This window comes from Microtus oregoni, unplaced genomic scaffold (genome assembly GCF_018167655.1).
Source record: "Microtus oregoni isolate MIOR12 unplaced genomic scaffold, Mior012 000018F_ref0000195, whole genome shotgun sequence".
Classification (NCBI taxonomy): domain Eukaryota; kingdom Metazoa; phylum Chordata; class Mammalia; order Rodentia; family Cricetidae; genus Microtus; species Microtus oregoni.
In genome coordinates, this window is record NW_024543077.1 from 32,420,564 (window position 1) to 32,437,367 (window position 16,804).

Sequence of the window (16,804 nt, forward strand, 5' to 3'; positions counted from 1 at the left end):
AGAGGGATTAAAATGATAAGTGGGTACCACAGTGAGCACTGGAGCTAGGTTCCCGGCTTCAAATAGCCTCACGGAAGACTACATACTCGAGCGAAATTAACCCCTGTACGGCTTAATTGCTACAGCCATGAACATTCATCGTCCTGGTATCTTTCTCAGACAGTTATGGCTTACCTGGAATTATAAATGTTTACGGACTGACATCTAAACCGGGTTTGGTGTAAGGGTCAATAAATGTGAGTGGCAAAGTTGACAGATAAGAGGGGACAATGGACCTTGGTTGATGTGGGAGTGTCATATATCAATCTGTTGATTTCATTGGTTAAGTAATAAACAAACTGCTTGGGCCCATAGCTTAGAACATAGGTGGGTGGAGTAAACAGAACAGAATGCTGGGAGGAAGAGGAAGTGAGCTCAGACTAGCAGACGCCTCAGAGAGACGCCATGCTCCCAGCTCCCAGGCAGACACACGCCATGAAGCTCCGACCCAGGATGGACTAGGCTAGAATCTTCCCGGTAAGACCGGTGCTCACAGATTATTAGAGCTGGGTTGATCGGGATATCAGAATTAGCCAGTAAGGGCTAGAGCTAAAGGGCCAAGCAGTGTTTGAATGAATACAGTTTGTGTGTTGTTATTTCGGGGCATAAGCTAGCCAGGCTGCCAGGGTGCTGGGGATGCAGCCCCGCCGCTCTTATTACTACACTTGGTCACCGGGAACTTGCACCTAGCATTGCCAGAGATCAGAAGCTAATGAAGGCTTCTTTTTTTTTTTTTTCATCTTGCTGTTTAATCTAGCACGTTGCCTAGAAAGGCTTGTTAGCAAGAGTACAAATACGTCTCCAGCATGTCTCTTAGAGACCGGTTCACCCACTGCTTTGTTTGGCCGCTAGCCTCTTGTCTCTCTCTTCAGCAATTGTGAGGCGGATTCCTTTTCCTCGGGGAAGAGAAATCCATGGTTTGTTGCCCTTGCCAATAACAAAAATGTTGGAAAGCCGGGTGGCAAAGCTGTTGCCATTGGCATCTTTCACATGGACCACATCAAAAGAGCTGGGATGTCTCTCTCTGTTGGTGATCACACCAATTCTTCCCAAGTTAGCACCCCCAGTCACCATACACAGGTTACCAGTGTCAAACTTGATGAAGTCGGTTATCTTGCCCGTATCCAAATCAATCTGAATGGTGTCATTCACCTTGATGAGGGGATCAGGGTAGCGAATAGTGCGAGCATCATGGGTCACCAGATGTGGGATTCCTTTTGTGCCCACAAAGATCTTTCTCACTTTGCACAACTTGTACTTGGCCTCCTCAGGTGTAATACGATGAACAGCAAAGCGACCCTTGGTGTCATAGATCAGACGGAAGTTCTCTCCAGTCTTGTCAATGCTGATGACATCCATAAACCCAGCAGGGTAGGTTATATCGGTCCTGACTTTGCCATCAATCTTAATGAAGCGCTGCATGCAGATCTTCTTCACTTCATCGCCAGTCAGGGCATACTTAAGCCTGTTCCTCAGGAAAGTGATCAGAGGCAGACATTCCCTCAGCTTGTGAGGGCCAGTGGACGGACGAGGCGCAAACACGCCGGTTAGTTTATCCAGCATCCAATGCTTTGGAGCTGCTACACGCTTCAGATGTTTCTTGGGACCACGAGCCATGGCTGCGCTGGGAACGGAAAGAGCCTAATGAAGGCTTCTAAGCAAGCAATAGGCTCACTGGGATGTTGTTGCATGGTGGTCCCCGCAACAGCAGTAAAGTGGGCTGGATGCATGGTTCCTACTCTACTCCCTCCCCAATACAAAATTAATATATATACATATATATACATATATATATACATATATATATATTGGTTTTGCTGTCATAGATCTGATTTCATAATTAATAGCAGTAGTAACAGCAAGGAGGGACTTAGGAGAATAGATCTAAAGGACACCCCGAGAATCTAGGCCGGGCGGCACACATCTGGGTACTCCCAACACCTAGAAGGCAGAAGCAGGAGGATCACAAATTTGAGGCCGGCAGGGGTTATAAAGTGAGACTCTATGTGAGAAAGTAAAAATAAAATAAAAAGATGATCTGAGAGAGAAGGCTGAATCCACCCAGCCTGCTGGGAAGGAATGAAAGCTGGGAATGGGTGCGCCCTACAGGAGCCAGCTGAGTTAGTTACCCTGGAGAGATGACCATTTTAAACCACAGGCTGTGTTTTTTCACAGTGCTGCCCCAGGCTCCCGTTCTAGCGGCTCCTAGTTGTTGGAGATTTTGCCGTCTGAGTGATACAGATGAATGGCGGTGTCGGGGAAGGTCCACGAGAAAACCTGCTCCCTAGAACTGTGGAAGATGGTCCAGCTCCAGCTGCCTCCTGGGAGGGCTGCCTCTTCCCCAGGTTTCTTCGGGGCTTTGCGGTGCTGTCCTGCCCAACTTGTATAAAGTAAAAAAGGCTATAGAGCGCCGCCTTAGAAGGCCCACTGCACTCTCAGAGACTCTGAGCGCCTTTGAACCCAAAGTTTTATGTTGCCCTTTTAAAAGCCCCACCCTTGCTGTCCATCACCCATACAGACCATCCATTTCCACCTACCATTCCCAGCTATCTTTAGGGCACACAGAGTACCAGTTTAAAGAGATGCAGTGGGAGACAAGTTCCCTATCCAAGGTCGTCTTCCTGCCTGGCCGGCTCTTGGCCAGCTAATAGAAGGCATATGCCCAGAAGACACTGCTTTGACTAAAGGAACATGCAGCAAACTTAGACATCTCTATTAGAACAGGGGACTCGAACATCGCTAGCAGGAAGTCCAGCGCCACAGCTTCCAACCGGTTCGTCAAACCCAAACCCACAATACCGGAGTCCTCATGAATGAAGGGGGAAGAATATTCTCCAAAGTCTGTGGGTGGGTTCGGAAGAAACCACGCACGCCTTGAACAGTGGATGAGACGACCCTGAGCTTCCTGGCCCACCCATGTAATTCACTGTGCTTGTGACGTCGGGGACGCCAGACTCCAGCAGGCGTGGGATGCCCTTACCCGCCCCAGAAGTCACAGGCGTCACCGTGCCTTTCCACGCCACCAGCCCGGGGAAAGAGAAGGGGCGGGGACCTGGCAGCAACTGGGCTGCCCGACTCGCAGCCAAGAGAGGCAGGGCACCTCCCCGGCTTCGCAGCGGTGACCTCCGCGGTCCTCCAGGCCGCTCGCCCTCCGGCTGCGCCCGCCCCAGGACGCCGGCGCCGGGTCCCCGCGCGACTACCTCCTGGCGTTGGCACTCCCCTCCTCCTCCTCGCTCGCCCCTCCTCCGCCTCTTCCGTTTCAGAGGGAAAGTCTGCAGCCTCCTTCTGGGCTCCGCATCCCCGCTTAGGTAATCCTCTTTCCTGCTTGCACCACCCCTCCCCGGTGTCCCCGCGCCAGCGTCTCCTCCTCCGCGCATCTGGGTCCCCGCGAGCGGCGCGCGCTCCATCGCCTCCGCGGAGGGCAGGTGAGTCGGTCTCCGGCCGAAGGCTGCTGGCCTCCGAGGCTGGGCCTGCGAGGTCCCGGGCCACTGCAGCGAGGCCGCCCCGGCCTGGCCGTGCCCACGGGGACAGAGCCCGAGTCGCCAGCCGGGACGGTCCCGCAGCCCCCCTAGCTCTGCAGGAGCAGCCTGCAAGAGATCGGCGCGGGAAGATGAGTAGCAAGCAACTTTCTTCCCCTGCTTGGTTCCTTTCGGTTCTGCTACTAGGCTCTAGGTTGAATGGACTGACCTGAGGATGGTCGAAAGCAGAGGCCCAGGTCCCACGGGTTGATGGCGTAGCTGCCAAGAAGCCAGGGAGCAGTTTGAGAGATGCTCGTTGGCAGGGGTCTGTGTTGGCTGCCTCGAGAAACCCCTTCTTGAATGTAAAGTAAACAGACCGGGACTATATTTAGACAAATCTCCGTCCCTTCCTTGTAATTCTTTCTACACTTTGAAGTCTGGTTGAGTGAGACATGCCTAAGGCAGCAGGTGTGGACTGCATGGGCGGGTGTCACCTAAACCTGTAACCTGGCTTTGGTGAAATCACACGGACCGTCAGACGTGAGGAAGAAAATCCAGGGGAAACGCGTGAGCGAGCACAACATGTCCTTTGGAGATTTCCATCCTCAAAACTACCACTGAACGCGTGGAAGTTTGCCCACTGGGTGAGGGTGTTCGCTTAAAAAGCACGGCGGCTTGAGGCCCTGCGGACAGGCCACTTGAGGGAAATGGAACGTTTTTTTGGCTCTTTGCCCTTAATTTCCAATTTCGATAAGTTGGTAAGGCTTGGGTCCGCTCCTAACAATCTAAGGCAGAAAACAGACCCCTACTCTTGGCTGATGAACTAACTGAATGACCTCAGCCAGGCCTATGAAAGTATAAGGGAAAATGCAGACAACAGGAAAGCCCATTTTAACCCCTGCTCAACCCGTTTTCTGTTTGTTTTTTTTTTTTTTTTTTTTTTTTTGGTTTTTCGAGACAGGGTTTCTCAGTGGTTTTGGAGCCTGTCCTGGAACTAGCTCTTGTAGACCAGGCTGGTCTCGAACTCACAGAGATCTGCCTGCCTCTGCCTCCTACCCGTTTTCTGCTTTATTAACTTAATTTTTAAGGGCTTTCATGCTACTTTTGAAGTTAATTCCTAGTCATGACGTAAGTCATACGAAATGAATAAAGCTACCTGTTTTGAATAGAATAAATACCTCCTCTTGGCAAGTTTTGAACTCAGCCACCGCTTGTGTGGTAACCGTAGCCTAGATTCAAGCTCTGTAGTATGAAATTCATTATCACTGATTTAAGTTATAGCTATACTTGGAGTAAAACCACACTGGGAGAGAAAAAAATGCTTATTTCTTTTTAGAAACAAAAAAAGCCAACAAAATACAAGCAATCGGGGTGAATCATTATAAAGACATTTCCTCTTTTATTTCGACCCTGAATAATAATTAGAAAAAAAAAGTCTTATTCTATTTCAAGTCACCCCCGAAACTGCTCAAAAGTTAAACATGTAATCAATTAAAAGCAAACACCTTCGGCTTTAAAGGCAAAAATGGCACACACGAGAACTTTCTCCAGGTAGGAGCCCTTGTAAATATCCTTGTTAAAATGCAGCCTGTGACCTAACGAGGTCAGCAGGACTCAGTGTTCGTGCTTTTTGCCCGGGGTAATTTGGAAATAAAAGTTTTGCTTTCTGTTTCTCACAATTAGCGTGGAGTCATGTTCCCTACGCATGCCTTTTAGTTAGCATGACCCGAGCTAGGGGGCAGGTAAGGGAATGGCAATAATAGCAGAAGGTGTGTGTGTGTGTGTGTGTGTGTGTGTGTGTAGGGTGAAGGGTTTATCGCATAAAGCCCTGCATAACCCCGGGACTCATACAAAAGGCAGGCATAGCCGTCTTCCAGTACTTTGAGGTGAATTCTCAGGACAATCTGGCTAGCTAGAGCAGCCTGAGCAAGCTTCAGATTCAGTGAGAGATACTGTTACAGCGAACTGGAAAGATCTAAGGGGACCTCCAGGTCCAACTGTGGGCTTCCACAGGCACACACACACACCCGCATCTACAAATATTGGATCATGCTATGCATACGTGCGCATAAACATATACCACATGCACGAAATGATACTCGGATGCAACTTGGTAACTCCATTCTAATGTTTAGTTAGTAAGGTAGACAGGGTCTGATGTATCTCAGCCTGGTCTCAATCTCTCTGAGGTAGAGGAGAGCCTTGATTTCCTGTTTCCACCTCCGCAGTGCTGGTGTTATAGGAATATGCCTCCACACCAGGTTATTAATACTGAAAATGGATCCTAGGGCCCCAGGCATGTCTGGCGAGCACTTCACCGACTGAGCTGCATCCTCAGTTCACAACATAGTACTTCTAAGTCATCATTTCAAAAATAAATTTAAAGTAGAAAACAACGACAAATTTTTGAAAGGATGAACAATACCAAAAAATACGCAGTCTTGAAATCTGCAAGTGAGAATGAATTCATTGTTGCAAAGGTGGGTAGCTGTGTGGTCGTTCAGAAGTCTTCCGTGTAAAATGTTCATTAATAAAAGTTGAGGTTTTATCTACGTAACGATGTTACTCATTTAAGAAATCAGTGCATCTAATTCTTCTGCTGACCAAATACATATTGTTGCAAGTGTATGTTCTTAAACATATTTTTTGCAACTCCATATCCATTATGATGTATGTAATGCTAATCAAGTCTTTTCATATTAAAAAAGTTTTTCGGGCTGGAGAGATGGCTCAGAGGTTAAGAGCATTGCCTGCTCTTCCAAAGGTCCTGAGTTCAATTCCCAGCAACCACATGGTGGCTCACAATCATCTGTAATGGGGTTTGGTGCCCTCTTCTGGCCTGCAGCATACACACAGACAGAATATTGAATACATAATAAATAAATAAATATTTAAAAAAAAAGTTTTTCCTATTGAAAACCTGAATAGGGATCAGGGGTGTACATAGTCTAGTTTTCCAAATTCTACAAAATGGAACACATCCATCTGCAAGATTTCATTCCTTTGAGTTACTTCCTGCAGGTAGTGGTGTTTGATTACATAAAGAACAAGTAGGACATTTTCTTATAATTTCCTTAGTTTGTTGCCACGTGATGGAAAAGTCTGTTTTTAAACTTCTGCTGTTGACATGGTGTGTTGTTGCAAGGGAGAGGGGCTGCTTGTTTGTCCCAGCCACCCGGCTAGCTTACACCTGAAATAACCACACAGAAATTGTATTAATTAAAACACTGCTTGGCCATTTGCTCTAACTCCTTTTTTTTTTTTTTAACTTTCAACAAGTGGTCTAGTCGACCACTAACACATGATGTGTGTTATGTATATGGAGTGATTCATATTTCTGATTATTTCTTGTAACTGAATAAATAATAGTCAATTCTGTATCATCTGGTATAAATTCAGCCTATTTTTCTTTTTGTAAAGATTTATTAACTATACAGCATCTACCTGCATGTATCCCTGCAGGCCAGAAGAGGGCACCAGATCTCACTACAGATGGTTGTGAGCCACCCTGTGGTTGCTGGGAATAGAACTCAGGTCCTCCGGAAGAACAATCAGTGCTCTTAACCTCTGAGCCCTCTCTCAGCCCTAGCTCTAACTTCTTATTGGCTAACTCTTACATATTAGTTTAACCCACCTCCATTAATCTGTGTATCATCACATACCAGTGGTTTACCGGAGATTCTAACCCGTGTCCATCTCTGGCGGAGGATCCATGGCTTCTCTGACTCTGCCCTTCTTCCTCCCAGCATTCAGTTCTGTTTTCCCCGCCTACCTAATTTCCACCCTATCAACTAGGCCAAGGTAATTTCTTTAGTCATTAACCAATGAAAGCAACACACAAACAGAAGGAACTCCTACACCAGTGTGGTTTTTTTTTTTTTAACTGAAATTCTGAGACCTTCAGCATATTTCCAACCAATGATTGATTTCTGCACTGTCTTGTGCTACAAGACCTGGCAGACCCATGATGTGTGTTATGTATATGGAGTGATTCGTATTTCTGATTATTTCTTGTAACTGGATAAATAATAGTCAATTCTGTATCATCTGGTATAAATTCCGTGGTTACAACTCTTTCTGCATATTGTGAATCAGTAACTCTGTTGAGAGGTTCTTTAACATACCATAGCATATAATTGTGACTTTTGGACAGAACCATAAGGGCATTGATTCACTTAAGTTTTCTGATTTTTAATCTGTCTTTCCTAATTATTTATATCAGTTATTGGTGTGTCCCCTATAATGTGGGGAAGGATCCAACTAGTTCTCTTTATAAGTTGAATTCTCTTGCTTTTGGGGATAGTTGTTGTTAATCTCTCCCAAAAAATTACTACAAGCTCTTTACCAAGGTTCACTTTCTTTCCATAATGTGTCAATTTCATCATTCTTAAAAGGTACTATACTTTCTGCCGGGTCTATTCCTGCTAATTAATGAAATCTCAATTTTCCTTTTAGAATTAACTCAGAGACCTTTTACACATAAATTTTTTATTTTTTTACTTGGTTTATGCAATAAAAGATCAATTCAAAGATAATATCTTCCCTCTGCATTAAAATCCTGTAGGAGAATGCTGTAGGAGAATGTGACCACAATGCAATTAAACATTGGATCCACGTGTGCCTTCTGCAATTTCTCTTCTATCAAAGCCAATTCTCTCTCAGCTTTGGCTGATAATTTCCTGGAACTATTTAAGTCCTTGTCACCATCTAAGATTTTGTTTAAACTAATCGGTTCATCAAGTTTTATCCCAATAGTGGGCCATAGATTGGAAATATCTCCTAGCAATCTTTGGAAGCCATTAAGAGTCTACAACCTCCTATTTTGCACCTTTTGGGGCCTCATGTTTTGTAAACCTATTTTATAGCCTAAATAGTTAAAAGAATCTCTTCTTTGAATTTCAGGAGCAATTTGTATTCCCCAACAAGGCAAACTTTTCTTTACTTCTTCAAAATTCTTTCTAAAGTATCTACATTAGAATCAGATAATAAACTGTCATCCAGGAAATGGTAAATTATAGATTCAGGAAATTGCTTATGCATAATTTCCAATGACTGCCATACAAACTATTGGCACAGGGTGGGGCTATTTAACATTTCCTGTGAGAGAACCTCCTATTGATATCTTTTAGCAGGCTGAGAATTGTTATAAGTTGGTATTGTGAAGGCAAAATTTTCTCTGCATTTTTTGTAAAGATATAGTGAAGAATCAATTTTTAAAATCAATAACTATAAGAGGCCATCCTTTAGGTAATAGGGAAGGCAAAGAATTCCAGCCTGTAGAGAATTCATTGGCTGAGTTACCTTATAAGCAGCTCTTAAATCTCCATTTTTTCCAGAGTTCTTTTTAATAACAAATACGAGAAAAAAACAAAACAAAACAAAAAGAACAAATACGAGAGAATTCCAAGGGCTGGTTGAGTCTTCAATATGCTGAGCATTTAATTGCTCCTGTACCAGCTGTTCCAAAGCCTTCATTTTCTCTGTTGTTAAAGGCCATTGTGCAACCCATACAGGGTTGTCTGTCAACCATTTTAAAGGTAGAACTGTTGGTGCCTTTGGAAGATTAGCAACTGTTGCGTTCTCTTCCTGTTCAACCTGTTCTTTAAGATGTATTGTAATATTTTCCCCAGAAGCATATATTAATCTATAGGTTGTTTCTAAGATTGGGGAAATGTTAATGTGAGTATTGCATTGCTACAACAAATCACGTTCCCACAAATTCATTGCTATGCTAGCAATCTATGGCTCTAATTTTCCTCTCTGTCCTTCCAGCCCTATACGTTCAACTGATCTTGCACTCTGCTTTACCTGAGATAAAGTTTCAATCCCTAAAAACTGAACATTTACCTCCCGAAGAGGCCAATTTGGATGTCAAGATTCTGGTGAGATTATTGTTACATCTGCACCTGGGTCTACCAGACCTTCAATGATAACGTAATTTTTTCCTATTTTTAATTTTGGTCTTTGTTTATTCATGGAAGCTTGCCAAAGTACTTGCTTTATGGTGTCTCCTGATTTTTTTTTTTTGTTCTCTCTTCTATAGCTGTTCTATCATCCAAAGCAGTACGATTTCTTATAATAGGTCTTGGTTTCTTTAATTGTTCTGGGAAGGAATTTCCTCTATGATGGCAAGAAATGATTGACCCGGATTTGGCATAGGGGTCTGTGAGAGGTCTGGAGTTACCCAATGGCAAAGGATTGCCTTGAATGTCTCTGGTTGATCTACATTCATTAGTCCAATGCCTGTGTTTTCCACACCTTCTGCATAATCCATAATGGGGTGGCATTTTGTTTGAATTATGCTTAGAATAAACCTTGTTTCTAGGAATGTTTACAAACCTTTTAAAGTGTCCTTGTTTGCCACAATTATAATACTTGACATTTCAATTTTTTTCTCAAACCTCTGTAAATCACCTCTCCTATTCGTACTTCATTATGGTTATGAAGTTCAGTGTTAATTGTATCTCAGATCCAATCTTCCAAGGGTGCTGATCTTGTCTCTAATGGCCTAATTACCCTTTTGCATTGAGAAGTAGCATCTTCAAAATCCAGACGTTCAATTATTATTTGTCCAGCTTCTGAATTTGGTACCATTCTACTTGCTGCTGATGTCAATCTTTGTAAGAAATCCATGAAGGTTTCTTTTGGACCCTGTATGACTTTAATAAATGATTCAATCTTCTCTCCTTCTTCAATTCTGTTCCAACCATTCAAAGCTGCTGCACAGCATAAAGCCAGGATGTGACCATCATATAGGAATTACATTTGTACATTAGCATAATCTCCTTCTCCAAAAGTTGATCCTGGGAGATTTCCATACCTCTGGTTTTACTTTGTTGTTCAATCATCTTAGTGTCTTCCCTGAACCAGGCTCTTCGTTGTCATTGTGACCAGGCTTTAAAACAGCTTTAACCAACTCTATCTAGTCGTTAGGGATAATACTATTACAAACTGACCACAAGTTTAACATTTTCTTCACAAAAAGTGAATGCATGCCATATGAGACTATTGCTTCATTGAATCTCCTTAAATCTGACAGTGGCACAGGAGTCCAGTTATCTGTGACAGAGCCTCTGCCGTTTGATAATTTCTGTTTGAAAACCTTAGGCTGTTCCTCTCCAACCTTTTAATGAAGTGTTGAAATTGATACTCCATTAAATTCCTCTGCCTGAATTTGAATATCTCTGTGATCTGTTTTATTAAGTTTTTCTAAGGCCTGTGTCTTAGCACTCAGAGTAACCAACTTTCTTAGTGATCAAAATGATGATAATATTTACAACTGACATTGTATAAATCCTATCTAAATTAGTTATCTTCTCATTTAACTGTTCCATTTTCAAATTGTCCAGTGTATTTTCCTACAGAGATCTAACACTCCTTCCACTGTAATAATGTTTCCCATTTTTGAATGTGAGAAAAAAAACTCTTTTAACTAATTCTTCCCTTAAGGTTTCCAATTTTCTCAGCAAATTTCCCACTATGTTGTTGAAGATGTGAGATTTATTGTTGCTACGTAGAACAATAAAAGCTTTACTGGATTTCAAGGCAGCTATGTGGTTTGGCAACAGCCCAAGAAGGGGGCTCAGGGAAAGCCAACCAGGAGAGAAGAAAGAAAAACCTAGCCGGTAGGGTGGTGACTCCAGCCACGTGTACCTCTGACCTGTACCAGTGGCTGTAAAGCCACAGGCAAATGGTTTTTCTTTCATGAATTTGTATTCCAAATGTTGGGCTCCAGATATAGTACAAATGATTAAAACCCAGAGACAGATATTGGGGTTCAAGCTGAAGACCAGAAAACCAAAGTGGCCACCCATTGACTCTTACCCCTAACTGAAACTGAAATGGCAATCCTGCCTCTAGGCATCCTCAGACTGAGACTGAGCTTGAGACCCTTGTCCTCCTGTCTTATATTCCTCTCTAGTGCTGGGATCAAAGGCGTGCACCACCACCTGGCCTCTGTGGCTAACTAGTGTGGCTGCTGGGATAAAAGGTGTGTGCCACCACTTCCAGGCCTCTATGTCTGACTAGTGTTGCTGCTTTGCACTCTGATCTTCAGGCCAACTTTATTTATTAAAACACAAGTAATTTATCACTACAGAACATACCTGTGGCTGGTAGATTCCCAGCATGACCAGACCAAATGGCAGGAGAACCTAGTGAGTAAAAAGGCAAAGTGGGTTTTAACCTTAAACGACTAAATATTTTAGATCTCCTCAATTAATTATCTAAATTTAAATTAATTCACGTAACTTTATCAGTTGGTATTTAAATGGGTGCTTTTACACTGTAACAGTGGTAGGCTTCCCGTTGGTGTAAAGGAGGATGACACTAATACCAAAGGAGGAAATTAAAATGACCAAAACGTAACTTGGTTTAAAAAAAAAGGGGGGGGGGATGCCCTGGTTTTTCATTATTAGCAGCTTACATGTTTTTAAATTTTTGTATGTGTATGAATATTTGCCTTCGTGTGTATATATGTACCAGTGCGTGTCTGGTGCCCAGGGAGGCCACGTGAGAATGTCAGAGCCCATGGAACTCGTGTTACAGACATTTGTGAGCCGAGTGGGGGCTGCGGATTAAAACCAGATTCTCTAGAAGAGCAGCCACTGCTCTTACCTGCCAAACCATCTCTCCCGACCATCTCCCCAGCCCTGTTAGCAGCCTTTCCAATGAGGGTTTGAACTGCCCGATTTCAGAGCTCACCCCTACTCAGCTCCTCAGAATTTACAGGACTTGTGCACAACCCCGGTTTGTTCTGGGAATGATTACGAGCCTCTTTTAAAAACATGAGCGATTATAAGCTTCATTAACAGAAAAATGGGGAAATAAAAATAAGGAGACCAGGAAGATAAATATTAACCAGCTTATGGTTAAAGATCACCAGAAATGCAAGAGTACTCTGTTTAGATATTTCTTTCTTTTTTTTTTTTTTTTTTTTTGAGACAGGGTTTCTCTGTGGTTTTGGAGCCTGTCCTGGAACTAGCTCTTGTAGACCAGGCTGGTCTCGAACACACAGAGATCCGCCTGCCTCTGCCTCCCAAGTGCTGGGATTAAAGGCATGTGCCACCACCACCCGGCTGTTTAGATATTTCTATGACTTTTTTTTTTTGGTTTTTTGAGACAGGGTTTCTCTGTGATTTTAAGGAGCTGCACATATTGTTTAGTGCTTTGAGCTTTTTAGATCAATCATATTATACATATTCTCTTTTTCAGTCTTTTTGCTTTTAAGGGTAAATGTTACATTTGGAATTCTGTATTGCTCTCTTCCGTATCTTGAAACATCTGTTAAAAATAAGTATCAAGACAAGGGTGGATTCTATGATTATGATGCCAAGGGGAAATTCATCCGTCAGCGTGTGTTGAACCCCTCTGAGTATGCTCCAAGAGTTATAAGAAATCAGATATGTTTTCAATCTCTTGCCAAACAGAACACAGATTAATTAACAAATGCTTAGTGTGTTAGGGACCCAGGTTAGCCGTATAGCTCTCTCCTGTTCTCCCTCAGCCCAGGAACCGGAGCTGAAGGATCCAGAAATGGCTCTGCTGGAGGCTTTTTTCTTTCCATCCATGTGTTAAATACACACATACGCATACACACACGTGCGCGCACACACAGGCACACACACACACTGGCACACATCTGCACACATGCATGCGTGCATGCACACACACGCTTACACACACCTACACACTCACATTCATACACACATGTGCACACACAGGCACACACACAAACTTGCACACATCTGCACACATGCATGCATGCACGCACGCACACACTCACACACATGCAGGCACATACTTGGATGTTGGAATGAATTAAATCCATATACAATTTACTGCCTTCTTTGATGACAGAATGTTTTCGTGAGCTATTTCTGTATTGTGTCCTCTTGCAATTATTCATCTCCACTGTTGTGCAAATGTGCTAGAGTTGACTTCATTTTACTATGGATGGTTACTTGCCTTCCTGCCAGCGTTAGCTCACTGGAAGGATGATGTATGCACACACTCTTGAAGACGTATTTTGATGCCTGTGCGCATACATCATTTGGGATATGTGAACAAGGGAAACTGCCCGACCATGGATCACCATTTCTGTTGCAGAAAGTGAACATTCTACCAACCACACAGTGGTTTTTCAGGCAGTGGCACCAGCTTTGTCCAGGCCTCCACTATGTAAAAGATGATTGCTCTGTGTCTTCATCCAGATGCAGACATGTTGGTCTTTTTTATGGAAGCAGTTCCCTTGGGCTCGTAGTGATATCCTGTTGAGATTTGAAGTTGTATTTTCCTAAGTACCTGCAAGGTAAACTTTCTCACCTGTTTATTGACCATTTGTGGTCAGGAGTTTGGATATCTTTTATGAGGTACTTACTCAAGTTTATTGCCCTTGAAAAAGAGTGGTAAAAACCCAGAGGGAAGCAGGTGAGCCAGGACGAACAGCTCCCAGAAATGTGTCGTGTTCCCAGAGCACAGAGACAGTGGGCAAGAAGTCAGAACTCAGTGACTGAAAGGTAAGACTGAGGGCCTGTAACATAGGGACAATGGTCACCCAGGTCCTAGTGCAGGCAATCCCATTCCGTAATGCTGGCTCCTGAGACGTCTTGGATGGCTAGATGGCAGGAAGTTCAACCAGGAAGACATTTTAGCTTCCAGTAAACGCAGGATCGCAAGTCTCTGGTAAAGCTGCCTGCTCATTCCTCTGGGTCAGGTGACCAGGAGGGCGGCTGCACATCTCAGAAAAAAACGGGCCTGGGCCTTAGAAGCCTGAGTCTCCTGACAAAACACCCCCTTCGTAGAAAAGTGTCTCTCCGAGCCACCTTCAGACAGTCTGACGTGAGGCCAGAGTCATGGCACAGCTTCCAGGAGCCAGAGTTTCCACCCATACGCCCAGAAACTGAAGCAATCAGATCTGGCCTACATAAAGGGACTTTTTCTGGGTTGTTCACAGCGTTACAAATAGTTCCCAGGCTTTGGGATTTAATGAACTGCTAAATTTTCAGCAAAGGTTTCAGTGACCCACATAACTTGCTGGCCTCAGACTTTCTCAGAGAAGGACGGATGACTGGGGTGTCTTTGAGGTCCTATTCTGTAGTCAGAGCTGCCGTTTATTAGCTCCTGTGTGCAGACTCGGTACTGGAGCCTTTCGGGACACCTCGTTTGAACTTCAGACATCAAGGGAAGGTAAGCTTTAGCCCCCAGTTGCAGATGAGGAGAGGCTCAGAGAGGCTGAGCAGGTTTCCTGAGTCGTTCAGCACGCAGCTGAACTACGGGTAGAATCTAGGTCAGTTTGATTGCAAGGTCTGTGCCTTTCATATTATACTGCTCATTGCCTCTTAAAATACCTGTAAACCATTCGGAATGTATTGTTTTTCTTTTCATCCTGTGAGTCAAACTCAGAGCTCACGCGTGCTAGGCAAGGGCGCTCCATCTGAGCTATAGCCCTAGCCCCAGAGCTGATTTTAGACTTCTGTTTGGGTTTTCTTTTCAGACAGGGTTTTACATAGCCCAGGCCTTGAACTCACCTTGAACACTGTCCCCTCCCCATTCTATTCCTTCCTCCTGACTGCTGGGACCAGAGGCCCGTCTACTGCTAGATCTGGCTTGCTCTCCCACATAGACAAGAGAATAGGTAGAAATTTAATGAGTCCTGTTGTAATGAGGTTTTTTTGTTTGGGGTTTTTCAGGGGAGTGTTGCGTGTGTGTGTGTGTGTGTGTGTGTGTGTGTGTGTGTGTGTGTGTGTGCAGGTGGATGTATGTGTGCACACATGAGAAAACCGAAGGTCAACTTTGGGTGTGTTTGGTTGCTCAGTCTTTGAGCAGGGTCTCTCACTGAATCTTAAGCTCTGTTGCAGTGACCTTGAGTTCACCTGTCGCTGCTGCCCACCCCAACCCCCCAAGCTAGGGTTACAGGTGTGTGCACTGCCGTCACCATGCTCAGCTTTCTGAGTCCTGAGAATCAAAACTCAGGTCCTTGCAGTGGTGTGGTAAGCACTTCAAAGAATGAACCATGGCCTCCCCCTCACATCCCCTGCGTAATTTTTTTTGTTGTTGTTGGTTTGCTGTGTTATTTTTTCATTGTCCTACTTCATTTTTTTTTTAGTATTTTTCCAATTAGATTTGAAAAGCTCCCCAAAGCCAGAGACTCTAGTCTCTGATATCAGGACACAGTTTTATGTCTGTCTGTCTTTATATGTATGTATAGATAGATAGGATAATAAGATAGATGGATATATATATATATATATATACACACACACATATAGAAGGATGGATACATAGATAGATAGACAGACAGACAGACAGATAGATAGACGTGTGTATATTATATATGCATGGTTTAGTCTGAGATGATGAGGAACGAAGTCTGTTTTGCTGAAAAGTGGCTTGGTGGCTCATTACAAACCAAGGCTGCCAAGAAGCTGCTTCCACGCTCACCGTGTCCCCACCAGGCTGGCTGCTAGAGTATCAGCTACCTGGAACATCCGTCTCATAGAAGTAAACTTCTTGACCACACAAGAAGGACAACCTATCCCACTTTTACTATTTGGCCAGAAGACGGAGGACAAAGGGAGGGGATTGTGCTGGCCTCTCTCTGGAGAGGAGGTAAGGATTGCATTCCTCTGGCATGACGGCATTGAAGCCTTGACCCCCGTCCCTCAGACCATGACTGTGATGTCCCATGCATTGACCCACCCTCCTGCCTGGGTTCAACCAAACATGAGTGGGAAATAGTTGACAAAATGTGTATGGGCTGAACACACACAACCATTTCCCTATCGTGTCCTAAATGCAGAAACGAAAGAAAAGATGCATTGTATTTGTTTAACTCTGCGAAGCTGTGTTGCTGTGCCTGTCTAAAACACCTGATTGGTCTAATAAAGAGCTGAACAGCCAATAGCTAGGCAGGCAAAAGGAGAGGCAGGGTTGGCAGGCAGAGAGAATAAATCTCAAAGGAGAAGATCTGGGAGTGAGAGAAGAAGGGGGACTTCAGGGGTCAACTACCTAGCCACCCAGTGCAGCATGAATAATAAAAACCCAGAGACAGATATTGGGGTTCAACCTAAAGATCAGAAAACCAAAGCAGCCAAGCCACTAGAGAGTTCTTACCTCTATGAAATCTCCAGACTGAAAGAGTGAGTTCCTGTCTCGTCACACCTTATATTCCTCTCTAGTGCTGGGATTAAAGGTGTGCACCACCAGCACCTGGGCCTCTATGGCTAACTAGTATGGCTTCTGGGATTAAAGATGTGTGCACTCACTACCTGGCCTGGATGGCCGACTAGGAGGCTGTTTTGTATTCT

General features: G+C 44.1%; 2 protein-coding genes across 4 annotated transcripts in view; one reads left to right on the plus strand and one right to left on the minus strand.

The window, feature by feature from the left end:
• Positions 1 to 846: 846 nt before the first annotated feature.
• On the minus strand, positions 847 to 1,674 carry LOC121458964 (40S ribosomal protein S4, X isoform-like). The gene has a single exon (XM_041668408.1). The coding sequence runs from the start codon at positions 1,654 to 1,656 to the stop codon at positions 865 to 867; it is 792 nt and encodes a 263-aa protein (XP_041524342.1). The 5' UTR covers positions 1,657 to 1,674; the 3' UTR covers positions 847 to 864.
• Positions 1,675 to 3,115: 1,441 nt separating this feature from the next.
• Positions 3,116 to 16,804, plus strand: part of LOC121459145 (inositol polyphosphate 1-phosphatase-like) — a 31,269-nt gene continuing 17,580 nt past the window's right edge. The window contains exon 1 of one of the 3 annotated variants that reach the window (XM_041668678.1): positions 3,116 to 3,464. The gene's annotated coding sequence lies outside the window, so the exon portion shown is untranslated. Of the gene's footprint in view, positions 3,465 to 14,558; positions 14,685 to 16,804 lie in introns of those variants that run through there. The other 2 variants (XM_041668680.1, XM_041668679.1) reach the window with 2 other exon arrangements.

What these genes read in the sequence shown, in the direction of transcription:
- LOC121458964 (XM_041668408.1), bottom strand. Translation starts at nt 1,656, where the DNA reads ATGGCTCGTGGTCCCAAGAAACATCTGAAGCGTGTAGCAGCTCCAAAG.